This window comes from Rhodnius prolixus, unplaced genomic scaffold (genome assembly GCF_049639745.1).
Source record: "Rhodnius prolixus isolate KJV_2025 unplaced genomic scaffold, Rpr scaffold_7, whole genome shotgun sequence".
NCBI classification, from domain to species: domain Eukaryota; kingdom Metazoa; phylum Arthropoda; class Insecta; order Hemiptera; family Reduviidae; genus Rhodnius; species Rhodnius prolixus.
This window is the reverse complement of record NW_027411582.1, coordinates 21,276,395-21,294,840: the sequence shown is the minus strand read 5'-3', so window position 1 is coordinate 21,294,840 and position 18,446 is coordinate 21,276,395. Positions and strand designations below refer to the sequence as shown.

Sequence of the window (18,446 nt, the reverse complement as noted above, 5' to 3'; positions counted from 1 at the left end):
GGCGTACTATTTTTTTCAGTAATGTAATATCTGTCTTCTCAGCGCATTCTATTGGGTTAAACAATAAAGTTAGTGTTTATCCTAAAATTCCTTACTTCTACAATTAAATTATTGAACCTATTTTTAAAAAATTGTTTAGCTATCAGGAGTTTGTTGTTGGGTAAAATATCTAATAATAATATAATTAGAAACTTAAATCTCTAAGTAAAGTGATTGCCTAGTTTTCAGGCGGGCTATACGTCCAACTACCTAATTAGGTGTCGTAGACGGAGGTGACTAGCAAACATACTTTACTGTAAATTTCTTTTATTAACCATTAAATAAAATCCAAGGCCTAAGACCGGGGAATCGAACCTAGTACCACAATACATATTATAGATTTACAGATCTCGCCTCTAACCGCTCGGCAATACATTTGCTGCGTTGGTTATTTTGTTTCTGGACCGATTCCTCGATAATTTGAATCCTTAATCCTTAGAAAATTACAAGAAACTTCTAGAAAACTGAAAAGAAAATTCAGTAAAGATATTCTACCAGTTGAACGATTTTAACTTCTAAAACCTTATTCTAGCGTCATCCTCTTTTGGCACTTAATCGAAATATGAAATTTGAACTGTCAGTGATTTTCCGTTTTATGTTAGGTTCAAAAAATGGGCTATAGAACTGAACGAGACAAAATCTCAAAATATTACTTTCACTCTTCGACGTATCACTCTTTTTCCTGTATCTTACAATCTAATTCCTTTACCAGCAGCCAACGTAGTTCGCTACCTCGGGGCTTTACCTCGACAGGAGACTTACATGGAATCCTCAAACACGACTCATGGAGAACAGAACTCAACAGATGCTTCCGACAAGTGAAAAGACTATTAGACAACAAATTAAAACTCCCTCTGTATAACAAAAGACTTATATGTAAGTATATTAAAGCCAGTCTGGGGCTTATGGCATCGAACTGTTGAGGTTCAACCAAACGCTCAAATCTCTCCAAAGCATCCAGTCCTTGCAGTCTAAAATTCTTCGCTCTATAGTTTGACGCTCCTTTCTACGTCACCAATCAAACCATTCACACAGAATTGAACAATCCTTTCGTGCAACACAAGTGGCTGAAACACGATACAGAAAATTCCATCTTAGCATTTAATCTCATCACAATCCCACTTGTACAACATCTATCTTCCAGAACATTTCCAGACAACACATCCTAGACGTCTTAGAAGACAGTGGCCTCGCGATTTCCTCTCTGATGAAGAGAGTCAGTAGAATTTAGAATGTTATTGGAGTGTTACCGCTAGGTAACTTCTCCACTCTGAGTGTGATCCATTTAAAACGCACCAATCACTAATAACGTTTTAGGAAAGCGGAATTTCGAAAAAACCCACGAAGTAAACTATATGTTTTTTAATATCGAAAACCGATCACGACTAGATAAAACTGTAACTTTGATCTTAAATATCTCGACTAATATGAACGATATCGAAACGAGGTTAACGTCATTTTTCACAATGTTTTATGTAGTTTTCATAATTATTGTCAAAAACCAGTGGTCTTTATGGAACCCCAATCGGGTTTTTGGCCGTAACTCCGCCAAAAATGAAGATTCAGCATCGGGGGTGGAAAATTTGAAAACTGCTCCAAATAAAACATATGTGTAGTTTACTTCGTGGGTTTTTTCGAAATTCCGCTTTCCTAAAAAGTTATTAGCGATTGGTGCGTTTTAAATGGATCACCCTGTATGTTGTTTATTGTTATCACTGTTGCTTATAACGCAATAAAATGCGTTGATTGTAAGGCACAGACGAATTTGTAAAAACCATTTTTCAAGCTTAGAGGAACTGAAAACGGTTATTTCCTGTAATAAGTTAAAATTGAAAATCTCCCCCATTACAATACCTTTTCCTTACTTAATAAAGTAAAAACTGTCATATTCTGTGTACACCAAATTGACAGTCAGCTCTATCTAGTTTGTTTTTATTGTAAAACATCGTTTAACCAAGTTTATTTTTAGGAAAGATACTTCTTACTAAGTCTTGTGGTTATAAAAAGTGATGGTTCTTAATGTTGCTTATCAAAAACTTTTAATAACTGCGGCTACAGTAAAAAAAAAGCAAAAACAATCCAACGGAAACAAATAAGAACGAAGAGTTGAGTAACTTCCTGAGTGTTTATATATATAGTTGGCGGTGAGCCCACGAATATAACAAATTGCATGACAGGTAAGTGAAGCAATGAGTCTGAGGTGTACAAAAACTTAACCGCTCCTTTTGGTTTATTGACTACTAGAATGGCGCGAGGTCTGGTGTGAAAGAGCCGGCGATGTACGTGGAGGCAGAGGTAGCATTAATTGCCGGCCTTATTTCTTACAACTGCCATAGTTTTACCCTTCGCCATCTTCAAGCAACCTCCTCAAACTCATCTGTCTTTTTTTTTTTTTCTTCTTCCGCTTTCCAGGATTGGATTTATTGTCAAATGGTTTTTGTGTCCGGTGTTAGTGATCCACCCATCCGCTCTATATCTTATCATTTGCTTCGGCATCATTTCCTCTTCTACTCGGTACTTTTCGTGAATCTTTTACTCCATTCCTCGTATCTCAGGTCTTTCTATTGTTAGAAAGGGTACAACTACTTCCTAAAAGAGAGCACTTTTTACTACTTACACACGCAACACCAACGATGAATGGATTTCATCTATCCCAGGCTGGTCCAGCAGTGATTTTTCGTCAACTTTAATAGTCAAGACTATTTCCTTTTTTCACCTACATCAAAAACTAATCAACTACAAATGTAAATGATTATTAAGCTAAATATCCAGGGATATTACTGTAAAGAATTTCTTAAAAGAAGTTGGTGTAGAGATGATAACCATTCTGGTTAGTGGTTTGAACCCAATCCTTATGTTTTTAAAGTTTTACTGTTAAACGTTTGGAAGTTTGTGAAATATATTCGGTTGTTCGGAATGCAGGATTTTATGTTTCCTTTAAAATACCGCTCCAAATAGTAAACTGTTTATGTTTGTTGGACTTTCGACTTTTATAAATATTAACTCTTATTAATCCTCTTTCAAACAAAAAATGTTTGTTTACCTTTGTAACATTTTGCTACTTGGAAATAATTCAGTATTTACTAAGATGTCAAAGAATGATTTTGTTTTACGAGTTCAAACTCGGCCGGAACGAGGCCCAAACGGCCAGAAACAACGATGTCTGGGGCGAAGGCAGTATAAGTGAGTGCACTGTTCAACGGTGGTCCAAAGACTTGAGCCTTGAAGACAAAGAAGGCCGTGAAAGAAGTTCTCCCGTTGATAACGTTGTTCTCCGAGCTTTGGTGGAAGAAAATCCCAGAACAACTGTTCGAGAACTGGCAGGTAAACTGGAAGTCAGCAAATCAACCGTCGATGACCATCTCAAGGCGATTGGGAAGGTGAAAAAGCTTGAAAGTTGGGTTCCTCCACACATTAAACGACCGCCAAAAAGATCAGCGGTATGAAATTTGTGCTGCACTTCTTTGCCGAAACAACAGCGATCCTTTCTCTGTCCCAGAATTGTAACTTGCGATGAAAAGTGGATCCTCTACGACAACAGCAGGACGCTCTGGACAGTGGCTTGACAAAGGAGAAGCAGCACACAATTTTCCAAAGCCCCCAAAATCATCAAAAAAAAAGGTGATGGTCACTGTTTGGTCCGTCTGATTCACTACAGCTTCTTGAATCCTGGCGAAACCATCAATGCCGAATCGTATTGTAACCAAATTGACGTAATGCATCAAGAAATTGGCAATAATGAAGCCATCTTTAGTCAATCGAAAGGGGGCCAATTCTGTTGCATGACAACGCTCGGCCACATATCTAACGTTTGTCTTGCCGAAAATTGTTGGAGCTTGGCTATGAGACTCTGCCACACCCGCCATACTCACCGGACCTCTCGCCTACTGATTACCATTTTTTTAAGACACCTGGACCGCTATTTACAAAATAAAAAATTTATTGACCAAAGAACATTAGAAAATGCGTTTTCTGAATTTATAAATTCTAAGGATTCCAAATTCTATACAGAGGGTATGGAAAAGTTACCCACACGTTGGCAGAAAGTAATGGAGACTATTTTGATTAATAAAAACAGTTATAAATCATTAATTTTTTTTCTTTTAAAACCATAATTCTGCATTATTTTCCGGAAAACCCAATTATGCTCGTCCAAGACATTTAATTTAGTTGTTGCATGCTAAGCTAAGTTCTTAATCGCAAGACACTTAGTCCATGAGCAAGACAAAAGACACACCAACCCTTTAATGATGCAAACATATTACATTGTCTTAGTCCTGAAGATGACCTAGTCCCTAGGTCGAAAGCTCGGCATAATAAAGTTTATAATGACTAAAACTGGCATTAATTTTTCATCCAATTGAAACTATGAATTAGTCACCAAAAATAATGAACAGTAATTGGTTCTTAATACAGTCGAACCTCTCAATAACGGACACTGGCGGAGGAAAGCAAAGTGGCCGCTGTATGGAGGTGGTGATTATAAGGAGGTAGGCAAGTTTCATAATGAAAAAATATTGTTTTTTTTCCAAACATCTATTTAAAAATTGTTTATTATTAATAGATTTAAAAACGTACATAATTGCATAATTATTGCAGCTATATGATATGCATCAAGTTTTTCTTAATTATCCAAAAAATTTATCAAAAAACTACATATTATTGACTTATTTAATAATTTTTATAATAATCATCACATTTATTCATAACAATAATAATTTATGGTAAAATTATCATCATACTATCATCTATTATTAGAAAAATAGAAGAACTTTCGGCAAGTTGACGATGGCTCGATTTGGTTTTTGCAAAATTTTTCCAACACATTTATTTTCTCATAAAGAGTTAAACCACCTTCGTTTGAGAGACATATCAGAAAAAATAATATTGTTCGTTCAAAGTAATATTGCAAAATGATTAAAATGGTACAAGATGTATGGAGCTTATATAGGAAACTTTAGGAAAAACCAGAAAAAAAACAAAAACTTGAGAGGGGATAATTCTTTTGATCACCGCGTTAAACGAACTTTTAATAATAAGGTGGTCGTTGGTGGGAGGTGAAAAATTTAGTCCGTTCCCCAAAATCAATGTCCGCGGTCGCTATGTAGAGTGTCCGATAGGACGGAGGTTCTTTTATATAGAAAGTGTATAGGGGTAAAACGGGGAAATCCAAAAACTGCCCCGTAAATGGAGGTGGTCGCTAGTGAGGGAGGCTCGACTGTATTTTATTAAAGCCACAATATTCACACGTACAGAAATATCAATTTGAGCATTAAATACAAAAATTTGAAATAGTTTTCACTTATTGCGCAAAATATTTATTTATATTTTCCTATTGACTTTGATTTTTGGAGTTTCAGATTTCCCTATTAACCTTTTTTCCTATTCCAATGTGAAAACAATGACTATATAAATCTAAAAATAGTTGTATGCACTAAACTCTATTGCAAAATACAGTGTTCAAAAACAGCCCAGTATCCTTCTTTTACATATATATTTTCTACTGTCTATATTTACTTTAGTCGCTAAAATGTGTTTACAAAGTGGACACTATTGGTGACGCCAGCCAATAGGAAATTGTATGTTCTCTCAGTGACTTTTGTTTTCTAGTTTTTCATTATTTATTTATTTTCTGTATTTGTTTAAAAGGAGGAGATTTGAAAAACATTTCTTTTTTGTTTAAAAAAAAAGCTGTATTTGCATTTGACGTCATATGCCTTAAAATTAAAATTGTTGCCATCCATCCTACTAATAATCAGTTTCTGTTACTAGATGGTTATTGATAATACGAACGTTATAACTTAAAATAATTAAATTATTTTTGGGTATTGAGGAAAGATCAATCAATAATTTAAACAAAAAGCTTTTATTTATAACTTTCTTGTATTATATTTTAGAGGCCGCAAACTATTAAAAGTTAGGATTAAACTAGGCGAGCATTCGGTCAAAATAAAAATTACTGCAACTCAGTATTTACGCCAAATTCATTGTCTTCCTCTATTTTCTATTAAAATATAGGGTAAATCCTTATTTATATGTGTAACTTTTTTACAACAACCCAGATCTAATAGATTTCGAGGTGTGGCTATTAAATAACGAGACTGATGTTGCTACAGAAGAACTATGCATGCGCCAAATACTAACGACCGACAGCTGTGCAGCATAAAACCTTCTCTTTCGATTGCAGCGTCTCACGTGTTTTTGTAGAGAAATCTGTCTGACCGGAACCGTCGTTTGTGTAAGAGGTATTAATTTCGTTTTGCCGAAAACATGATACTACACATGTAGTAGAGCAACGAATTGTCGTGAAATTTCACATCAAAACTTGATAAAACCGCTACTGAAACTTATCTTTTATTAAAAGAAATTTATGGCGTTTGAATGTTAATCACGTGCGCACGTTTTTGAGTGGTTCAAGCGTTCCCAAGATGGCCGAGAAGACGTCGGAGATGATGACCGCCCGGGTCGCCCTTCCACGTCCAAAACGGATGAAAATATCGATTATAATTAATCAACATTACTACCGGTGAGGTGCTTGGCTCAACTCCGTGAAAGAGTAAGCAAAAAACGACCCGATTTGTGGAAGAACATTGTCACGGGATTCTCCATCAAGACAAAGCGCACTGCATTGTCTGTCGAAGACGTTTCTAGCTAAGTGCAACATCCCAGTTTTTTTAGGCCATCCGCCTTATTCACCTGACCTGGCCCCCATGTGACTTTAGATCTGTTCCCCAAAGTCAAATCTGCTATAAAAGGAACACGATTTCAGTCCGTTGATGGCTGTGAAAGAAAAAGCGGCTCGCGACATGCAGGAGCTTACAGAAAAAGACTTCCAGCACTGTTTCGAACAATGGTAAATTCGCATGGAGTGTTGTAGTGATAGGGGAGGGGTTTATATTGAAGGTGATAATAACTAAATATACTGTCTAAATTATTTTCTTGCATATTTTTAGATCTTCTTTTGAAACATTTAATAAAAGAAAAAGCAAAACGCACTGATTCTTTAAATAGACTCAGAGGCTTTTATTACTTCATCTCAATACATTTAAGGCATCCATTACTTTTAATCAGTTTAACACAAAAGAATAAAAAGACAATACAAAGTTTTGTAACATAGAACCTTCAGTTATTGTTACAATACAAAAAACAAAACAAAAATGAAGTCAATATTCCAGGTTATAAGTTGAAGCTGTTTAAAATGGAAGCCTCGAACGTTCCATTGGTATGAATTACATTCTGTGCATGTCTATTAACTGGAGTCAGTATATAGGAGAATATCTTATTGAAGAACCAAGGAATACAATGAGCATCATCCAGGATGGTGCTGGCAGCAAAAGGTAGAGGATCTATAGTTTAAGATTTCAATTCATCCTGCCATATAATTTTCTATGTTAGAACATAAAAGGAAGAGTAGAAGATTTTGCAGGTTACAAGTTAAATTGTTACCTCTATGCCCGGGCGCTATCTCTTCCACAGACTATCATTACCCCGAGCTAAGAATACTAAAGGGAGTCGTGCACACAAAGTGAAGGAGAGAGACCAAGAAAGTGAACTTAAACTGAAACAAAGTTTCTCTTCAATTCCATCTTTAGCCACCAATAACGGGCTTCCTCGTTCTCCTAGTACTTTCTTCACCATCAACTACCACAGTGAAATCATTATTCCCCTTCTATCCCTTGGTTGGAAATCCAACATTAAATTGTTTCTTCTATTTACTTTGAATATATATTAAACCTTTTGCTGGGCGATTATTGTGAATTCTTGTTTTAGCGAACAGAATATTCAAACGGCTGTTCAAGGTATTCTCTAAATCACCACACTCTTACGAACTCTTGTTTTTCTTGGAGTATTTTTTAAGTAAAAGGGACCATTACAAGTAAAAGACACGATTACCAAACAATGCTTTGACAATACATGCCTGTCACACTTCTTTCGAGTTATATACAAGGCAATGATCTACAAATCATTGTAGCAATACTGTATTTTATTGCTCTGAAGCAATAAAGATTGGTGGGAAAGATTCTGAACCTTGCAAAGAAGTTGAGGAATTTACCTACTGAACTATTTATGGGGAGATACAATTAGCCATTCAGGTTGCTGTGCCTTGGAATAGAGGACTAGCCCCATAGCATAGTAATAATACCATTTCCTGGTAAAAAAATAAGGAGTTTCTTAAGTGAATCTTCGGAACCCACTTTAGAACTAATTTGATACCATCCTTGTTCGGCTATCCCCGTAGCGTAGAGTATGTTCGTAAGCCTAATAAAACTTTACTGAGAAGTACGAACTTTTAAGTAAATCTTCGCAGGTGTTGTAGAAATATCAATCAAAATTTTTATTGCTTTTAAGATAAATTTCTTAAAAAATAAAAGGGTTGAGTCGATTTACAAAAAATTGTAAAGTTTTTGTCCTTTTACTAAAAACTTTACTTACAACTAGTGACTGCCACTAGTTAATTTAATAAGTGTGGGTTCGATAAATAATAAAACTCGCTAAACTTATAAGTAGTAACCTGATTTATTAACACATTAACATTTACTAGCAACTAACGCTATTCATTACAGTTACCATTTACAACAGTCACAACAGTTTACTGTTACTTACTCACTACGTAACACCACAAAACTGTTCCACGACTGACTACTGGTCCGCACTGCACCGAATTGCACTAGTCCCAGCTGCACTAACAAAGCTCTACTCACTAACTGACTAACTCTCCAACTAGCTAACTCTGAAGCACTCCGCAACACTGACTCTCTCAAACTCTGTCTGACCCAAACTGCCTCATCGACTAACCGGCTAACAGCCCAACTGGCTAACCCTGCAGAACTCCGACTCTCTCCAACCGAGACTTTTCCACTCCAACTGGGACTGCCCCACTTTAATTCCGTCTGTCTCACTCCCATCTGCCACTCACTGCCTGGAAAAACACATACTGCCCCCACCACCAACTGGGGCCGTTCCCTTAGCTTGCTTTTTACACAGTGGTGGACCGTTATAGGCTACGGTCACTAAACTCCAAGAAAAATCTAGCCCCTTTCTTCTCCAGCTCAGGTAAAGTCTGGCCTTTTGTTTACACAGTGGTGGACCGTTATAGACTTCGGTCAGCCAACTTCCAGAACAATCTAGGCCTTTCTTCTCCTGCTCAGGTCAACTTCGTTACAGTATCAATAGTAATTATAAAAAAAGATGAAACAATATTGACAATTAATAATATGAATAATCGATCAGTTGAGTCGATTTACATAGTATCAACAGTAATTACAAAAAAGATGAAACAATATTGACAATTAATAATATGAATAATCGATCAGTTGATTCGATTTACATAGTATCAACAGTAATTACAAAAAAGATGAAACAATATTGACAATTAATAATATGAATAATCGATCAGTTCAGTCGATTTACAAAGTATCAATAGTAATTACACAAAAAGATGAAACAATATTGACAATTATTAATATGAATAATCGATCAGTTGAGTCGATTTACATAGTATCAACAGTAATTACAAAAAAGATGAAACAATATTGACAATTAATAATATGAATAATCGATCAGTTGATTCGATTTACATAGTATCAACAGTAATTACAAAAAAGATGAAACAATATTGACAATTAATAATATGAATAATCGATCAGTTCAGTCGATTTACAAAGTATCAATAGTAATTACACAAAAAGATGAAACAATATTGACAATTAATAATATGAATAATCGATCAGTTGATTCGATTTACATAGTATCAACAGTAATTACAAAAAAGATGAAACAATATTGACAATTAATAATATGAATAATCGATCAGTTCAGTCGATTTACAAAGTATCAACAGTAATTACACAAAAAGATGAAACAATATTGACAATTATTAATATGAGTTATAATAATAATCAAAATCATTATAAAAATAAACTAATTCTTTTTGTAATGACAGAGAAAAGTAAACAAAATGGTGGTAAGAATATTTAGCCACAATCCTTTTACCTAAAAATAGCGAAAAAAAAGTGATACAAAATAAATCAAATAAAACTGTTACTAACTTTAAAGATTTCAGAACGTAAAGTAAGATATGATTCAGTTTACAATAAGAGTCTATTTTCAATAAATTTGACAGTGCATCATCGTCCTAAGGTTATAAAATATAATTTGAGAGATACATTTACCCCTAAAATAGGGCATGATAAAAGGAAAGAGACTTAGATTATCACTATTAGACCTACATAAGGTACACAGATGGTCAGGATTATGGTAAATCTATATGAAACATTATTGAGGAAGATTCTACAGGACTTGCTACTCAAATAACCTTCATTGGCAGACTGAAGTAATATCGCTTTAGTCAAGCTAATGTCAGATGATACTGAGCAGTCCATTTTGAGAAAAGATTTAATGAAACCATCTTGTACATCTGGCAGATTTATGTAAAGTCTAACCTATTCTTTTTCGCTCTCCATATAAGCAATGTGATTTGCAGTGGGAGTGAATAATACAACATTGTAATAGTAACAGTGGTATAAGTGTGGAACAACTCTCATAGCATTGGATATAAAAGGATACCAAAAATGAGATTCCAAAATCAGAAACCAGTTATCAAGAACAGTACCCAAGAAAATCGAGAACAAATGAACACACATCTCAAGCAAAGAAGAAGTTTTTCTTCGTTGCATTTCTGCATTACTACCTAGGCCATCGAGTATAGCAGTCCTAGTTGCTTAAACTTATTGTTTCCATCATGTTCTGTCTAATATCGTTTGTTATCAGGGCAAGTCAAGCTCAGTACTTATTCTGTACACTACTAAAGTTTAGCTAGTACCACAATGTTAGGACAAAATAAACAACAACCCGAATTAGTCAAAATAATTCAGAAGATTCACATTTCTAGAATTTAATTAGTAATTTTTCGACAAGACTAACTTTAAAAATAATTTCACTTCTTTTTTTTTAATTTAAAAAAAGCTGAGAGAAATCTTATTAATAATTAAGTTTAATTTTTGCTCATAGAATATGTAAATAGCTTTCTGAAATTAAAAAGGAGAAGGTCAAAAAAAAAAAGTATAGCTGTACGTAATAAATGAGATTATATAACTCCTATATAAATATATGAAAGCCTCTCTCTGCATTATATATACATTACAAGCAACACATATGAAGTTTCCATGTGATGCAAGATTTATAAATATGTTCAGGTACTCATGGATGTAGTAGCTTCACGCACCATTATTGTGGTATATTACCTCTCATATCCTTTTTCTATAAAAGTGCCATGGTAATAAAACTTATTCAAATATGGCCTCTAATAACCTCTTTCTTAGAATATGTGATAATCACATAGGTGTGGCTAATAGTGAAAACAATTGCTTATTTTCATTGGACATAATAACTGGAAATGTTCATATGAGGTATTGTTTATAAAATATTATAAATGTAAGAGTCGCAGGGTGCGTTCCACTAAGCGTTCACAACGATCAAAATGTACCTTCAGCCGTTCCACATGACGACATGGCGGTCGTTGTGGTCGTGGCGAAAACTTCACTAATGACGTCATTATTTTCGCTCACGCGAAGCTCACAACGCTCCACCTTAAGAGCTGGGTCGAAGTGGGCGTTCAGAAATTTGGCGCAATTTTTAAAAGCAAAGATGGCGACTGAAAAAATTATATCAGGTAAATGAAAGTATTATCTCACGCAAATAATTGAATGTGTTTCTCGAAAGTCTAAAAAAAATAATAAAATGAAAAATTACTTATCCCTTTACATACTAAATCACTGAATAACGACCCAATTACACTTTGATAGTTAATAATACGTGGCTTAAGTTTTCGCTTTTCTCTATTGCGATTTTGTAAAATTGCATTCCACTCTTCATCGGAACTAGATGAAGAACTTTCTAAAGCATTATTACGTTGCATTAATAAATATCCTACTGTTGCCACATAAGACATATTAATTTTATTTAAACGTAAATTTTATAAATACTCCACGAAAATGTAATATAAAAATTGAATTATATATATTTTTTTTAATATAAGTCAACTTTACCAATAATTAATGAAGTTTATTACAACTGCACATAAACGGGGTTAAAATTAAAAAACAACCTCTTCAAGCTTCTGACTTATTTTCGAGGTCGCTATTTGTAATGTTTACATGTACGGTTAAATTGCCCCATATTCCATTCCACTTGAGTTTTCGATTGTAACACTCGCAAGCAAGAGGAACGGGGCAAAACCGCGGTCGTGAGCGTGATCGTTGTGAGCGCTTAGTGGAAAGCACCCACAGTAGCCGAGAGGTTATAGGCAAGGCTCCTCACAGAGCTAAGATTTGTTGTTGGTTAGTGAGTTCAATTCCCCGGTGTTCAGGCTTTGGATTTTATTTAATGGTTTATAAAAGAAATTTACAGTAAAGTATGTTTACTAATCGTCACTGATCGCGATACCTAATTTAGTAGTTGGACATAAAGCTTGCCTACAAAAATTAGGCTTTATTATTTGTTTTAAAAATCTACTTCTACCATTTGATCGTTCAGGTTTAGTACAACATATCTTCATTGAAAATCATTTTTGAATCTTTGTATTAAAAGATACAAAAAAAAAAAATCACGATCTATGAACTATTTTAAATCCTAAGTATCATAAATTTGGAAACAAAGATTACTAGATAAGAGAGATCCAGAATATTCTTCTTGTAAGAGAGTAGGATTTGCTTAAATCGTACATTTGCTTGGGCGATAAATGTCACAAGTTAGTTTGGTCTCAGACGTGCATGTAATACTAGACAACTGTTTTCTTGTATAATATGATAACTTCACAGTTTTTGTTAACCTTCCTCAGAGGTATTTACATAACATACTTCTTATATAATGTCCTATAAATCTTCTACTACGTTTTTTTTTCTTTTATTTCCCTATTTCATGTTCAAAGATACTGTACTTCTTGTCTTTGTCGATTATTATTCTAAAAGTCGATCTGTTTTCTTTCTATTCTATTTCTTTCATTTTAAAAAAATATAATTTCTGTTTTTTGGTGCACTTCTGTACTTCATAGATCCTCTAAGAAGTTTTACTTGAGCACCTCAAGTTCCTTTTTGGTACAGGGTCATTCCATGTCAAATCAACACGGGGTCTGAACCTCACCATCTCGGATTTTCTTGAAATTTGGCACATGTGTACTATTGGACTAGACTTGGAAAAATATGAAATTTTACTGTGATATATCAACTGGTTTATGAGTTACAGGGATGTAAAGTTGCCAAAAATGGGCTGAAAAACAGGGAACCCCGTGTTTTTGAATTACTGTAGAAGCTTTCCTAATTGAGCTACAGACTTGGGATTGGTGTCATTTTATAGCATATATGATGCCCTTTCCTGTGATATGCGACACCTTATGGGTTAGGATAAATAAAGTTTGTTAAATTTAAATTTAAAATTTAAATTTTAAATATTTTAAAAAGTACATATTTTAAAATTAATTCTATGAATAGCTAGTAGTGTTATGAATCACTGGCCAAAATATTAATTTGGGACGACAATGGCTTCATTGTTAAAAAAAATTAAGACTAAAGCTCCAATCCGATTAATTCAACTCTGAATTCATGTTAATACAACAATGCTAATAATAATTCCACTAATAAGTCCAAAGTAAAGCATACTGTTAAGTAATAGGATCTCTTTATTATTTTAAGCATGAAAACGCTTCATTTGTTTGACATGCGTCACTTTCTAGTAGGACATATGTAAGTTCTTCCAGTCAGAGTCACAGGATCAATTTTTATCAAAACATCCACTACTGAGACCCTAAGAATATCGGCATTTCTTGGATGCGAGATGATTTAGAGGGTCCTGCTGGATGAAGAAAAGTTACTTTTACTTCATCAAGTTCTTCATTTTTCTCTAAAAAAATATCCAAGCCACCAGTTTCTTTATAGACTACAGTGATATAACCTGAAAAGTCGGCTAATTTTAGTTTATCAGGGAATTTTGAAACTTCCATTTCGCAAGCTTCTGAGTTCATAGAAAAGTTTTTAACCAATATTTTGGATTTACTTTTGGGAATGAAAGCATGATATTGCTGTGTTCCTTTAATAGCCAATGCTTGAGCAAACCGATTTTTTAAAAAACACTCAGATTCAACATAGTCTTCCTGAGTTGAATATGCAAAGTCTATGTTGGTGATGTTTTCTACTGCCCACTCAAAAAGTTGTAGTGAAGTTTGGATTTGATTTTCATAGGATCGTTGCAAACTGGCACGAGCTGCCAGTCTCTTTACCGAACCCCCTACGCCATCACAAGGCCCTTTGCCGACTTAAACCATCTTAAAGAGGCTGATATCTCAGCCAAAGAAGACTGTTCTTGAACAAAGATATTGAATTGAATTATTTTTGTATAATTTGATTAACTGCATAATTTCATTAAAATAATATATTATAATTAATACGAATAATTACTGTAATCATAATTATTAATTCTAAAAATGATTTCAAAATTAATATTTTAAATCTTAATAATTATTAATTATGATTCATTGATTCATTATTACTATTTTCAATTTATTTATTACTTTAATTTTATTAAAATATATTTTCCATGAAAAGGAGCTTTAGTCTTAAATTTTTTTAACAATGAAGCCATTGCCAAATTAATATTTTGGCCAGTGATTCATAACACTATTAGCTATTCATAGAATTAATTTTAAAATTTTAAAATATGTACTTTTTAAAATATTTAAAATTTAAATTTTAAATTTAAATTTAACAAACTTTATTTATCCTAACCCATATGGTGTCGCATATCACAGGAAAGGGCATCATATATGCTATAAAATGACACCAATCCCAAGTCTGTAGCTCAATTAGGAAAGCTTCTACAGTAATTCAAAAACACGGGGTTCCCTGTTTTTCAGCCCATTTTTGGCAACTTTACAGCCCTGTAACTCATAAACCAGTTGACATATCACAGTAAAATTTCATATTTTTCCAAGTCTATACCAATAGTACACATGTGCCAAATTTCAAGAAAATCCGAGATGGTGAGATCAAAAATGGTCTTTTTTTGTGTTGATTTGACATGGAATGACCCTACAATCATTTCAACCTGGCAGACTTTTTTGAGTATTTACAAGCATCAATTAATCAGTTGTGGAATAAGGCTGGTGTTGGTCTAGTGTTCCAAGAACGTGGCTTTGTGACTGGGGAGATCCCTAGTTCAAATCCTGCTTATGACTACTTTTTATTTGTTAGAATTTTTTTTTTTTTATAATAAAGCATCAGCTTCTGATTGATTACTTTACTTTCATCAGTTGTGAATAATTTAGTAATTTAAGACAGTAATTTCTTTTGTTGGGAATTCACTGTTTGTTAAATTTTATAGTAAATAATTAAATCATGCAAGACTTATCTAGAATTAAGAAAAAAACAAAGATAATGGATTTTGTATGGGCAAAATGCACAATAATAATAGCTGGATTAATGAAAAGTTAAATAATGACCCTTCCAACACTTCACATGATGAAAATAACTGGCTGTATTATGGTGAACCACGGAGGCTGAATTTAGAGCAAAATTTTAGAAAGAAAAACTTAAATAAAATCAAATAAAAAAAATCATTTTCTCCTTCAAGTGTCACATTATCTCTATAACCTTTTTATAACCTAAAATTAAAAGAAAGTTTCCAGTGTTGGGACCTAAAATTTCTGTATAATCCAATATAGACAGATGCGCCATTTTTTTTATATACAGGGTGTCCCAAGCTATATGGATAACGACTTTTTCTCGGAAACTAAGATAGCTAGAAAAAAACTAAAAAATACGTGTTCCCTTAGTTTTTTGTAAGGAATCCAAATTTACTTTGTAAATTTTTTTCGGTGCTTTCAGAAGCGAGATACAGGCACCAACTTCATTTTTTCAAATGGGAAGGTGCGGTTTTTACTTCAGAAATAGATTCCTCTATTTTTTTAAAGAAAAATTTACTTGAACGGTTTTTTACTGTGAGCGATATTTTAGAAGTTATGAATGAAAACATGATTCTTATAAGAAATGTCAAAATGATATTACAACGGTTTTTTGATTGAATAAGAAGAAAAGTACTATTTTATTATAAATTTTACTCCTCATTAATATTACAGATCATGTTCGAAATGGCCTCAACCACTAGAGATGCATAGACATGCACTTTCCTGCCAATTGCCCCTTACTGCCAAAGAAATAGATTCGGCTTTAACCGACTTACACGTATCTATTATTCTCTGCTTTAGTTCATCTACAATTGCAATTCCGGCTTGATTCTGGTACACCTAGATTTAGAAATGCTTTTAGGTAAGCAGAAATAAGGAAAGAAAGAGAGGTGTCACTGAATCGCCCTCCGTGTCGATATAACACCATCAGGCATGTAAAGAGACTTATTTCTGCTTACCTAAAAGCATTTCTAAATCTAGGTGTACCAGAATCAAGCCGGAATTGCAATTGTAGATGAACTAAAGCAGAGAATAATAGATACGTGTAAGAATCTATTTCTTTGGCAGTAAGGGGCAATTGGCAGGAAAGTGCATGTCTATGCATCTCTAGTGGTGGAGGCCATTTCGAACATGATCTGTAATATTTATGAGGAGTAAAATTTATAATAAAATAGTACTTTTCTTCTTATTCAATCAAAAAACCGTTGTAATATTATCATTTTGACATTTCTTATAAGAATCATGTTTTCATTCATAACTTCTAAAATATCGCTCACAGTAAAAAACCGTTCAAGTAAATTTTTCTTTAAAAAAATAGAGGAATCTATTCCTGAAGTAAAAACCGCACCTTCCCATTTAAAAAAATGAAGTTGGTGCCTGTATCTCGCTTCTGAAAGCACCGAAAAAAATTTACAAAGTAAATTTGGATTCCTTACAAAAAACTAAAGGAACACGTATTTTTTAGTTTTTTTCTAGCTATCTTAGTTTCCGAGAAAAAGTCGTTATCCATATAGCTTGGGACACCCTGTATATATAGAACATTAATTAAATAAAACTATTTGATGGACAAAGTTTATACTAAAAGTCAAAACATGTTTGTCATATACTAAGTGAACTCCACTTAGGTATGGTGTGAACGCTGACTAAGGCAGAAGATGAATAACTGTAGTCTTGGGACGACTTATATTCTCAGATAGTCCTTTTTTCTCAAGTTTAATAAAGGAAAATAGAGTTCGCTGTACCTCACCTATTTCCTCACAAAGGCTCTCACCAAAAAAAAACCTCTCCTCATTCCATCCATTTTCTTAATGTCCATCATTTTTCTATGAGATTCTTTCGTCTTTCTCACACAGACTACATTGGCGTCCACATTTGGGCTACTCCATTTCTCAGCATATAAATTTTAACACTCCTGCTACACCAGACATTCATTTTTATATAAATATATATATAATTGCAAACGTTTTACAATTTGTTGGATAAATTTTCCTAAATTAACTGAATGCAAATTCTCTTTATTCAGTTCTTTTTCTGCAAAAATTGGTTTCCAGAACGCCTAAGTTCGAAGAACTATTTTTTGGGAATTGATTTGCGAAGTGTAGTAGTGAAATAAAATTCTTCTAAATTGTTTGAGAGCTTAAATTTAGTGCTTTCTTCCTTAATACATTTTATAATTTATAGTTTTAAATGAGTATAGAGGAAATGACTCCTGCAGGGGAGTTTGCTGTTGCATGCAGCTGCCTGGGTGTTGCAATCCTACAGGTTCCCTAGCACTTTCAGTATACAATAGGGAGACAATTCACTTACACTATATTCACGAAAACAAAGACACTAAGGTCTACACACTTACACCAAGGGCTACCATCCCTTGTTGATAGCTTCGGCAAAGTGAGTTTAAACCCTTTAAATTTAAAGTCCTCCATTGAGCGTAGAGTCGACAACTTTACCCTGCATAAAGCTTAATACTTCTCGAAACCTCATGGGTTGAAATACCAATAAAGAAGAAGAAGAAATGACGAGCTACTACGATGTCGAAAAGACTAGTAAAGACTGCGAGAGAATTTTAAGTTAAAGTAGCTAATATTCGCTACAAACAAACTATCTTTACTAGCCTCAAGTGGATTGTGCCAATATTTTAGAGCTTCTTGCCATTTTATTACCATTTTACTCATGCCTGTATGCCTAGATTTTTTTTCATAATATACAATATTTCGCCCATATGTTAATTGAAATTGTATTCTTTCAGGCAACTACTCGCGCCAAACCTGATACAGAAACATTTTCTCGTTAATGGAGCCGAACAAGTATCAAAGCAGGTATGTGAAAATTTTACATATTGCCTTAGAATATCTTTTGAATTGAATTTGATTTACTTTTAATGTTTGACGATATCAAATTCAGGAAATGCGCAAATGCAGGGAACGTACTGGCGGGCACTATAGCCTTAAATAGG

At 33.8% G+C, this 18,446-nt stretch overlaps 1 protein-coding gene across 20 annotated transcripts in view; it reads left to right on the top strand.

Annotated features, from left to right (window-relative positions):
* The window catches only part of mmd (disintegrin and metalloproteinase domain-containing protein mind-meld), a 374,487-nt gene that overhangs the window by 254,016 nt on the left and 102,025 nt on the right, over positions 1-18,446 (top strand). For all 20 annotated transcript variants that reach the window (XR_012454178.1, XR_012454177.1, XM_074114424.1 and 17 more), the window contains exon 5: positions 18,240-18,309. Coding sequence is in view for 18 of the 20 variants with exons in the window: in XM_074114424.1 (XP_073970525.1) it covers positions 18,240-18,309 (70 nt within the window). In the remaining 2 variants the exon portion in view is untranslated. The remainder of the gene's footprint in view (positions 1-18,239; positions 18,310-18,446) is intronic.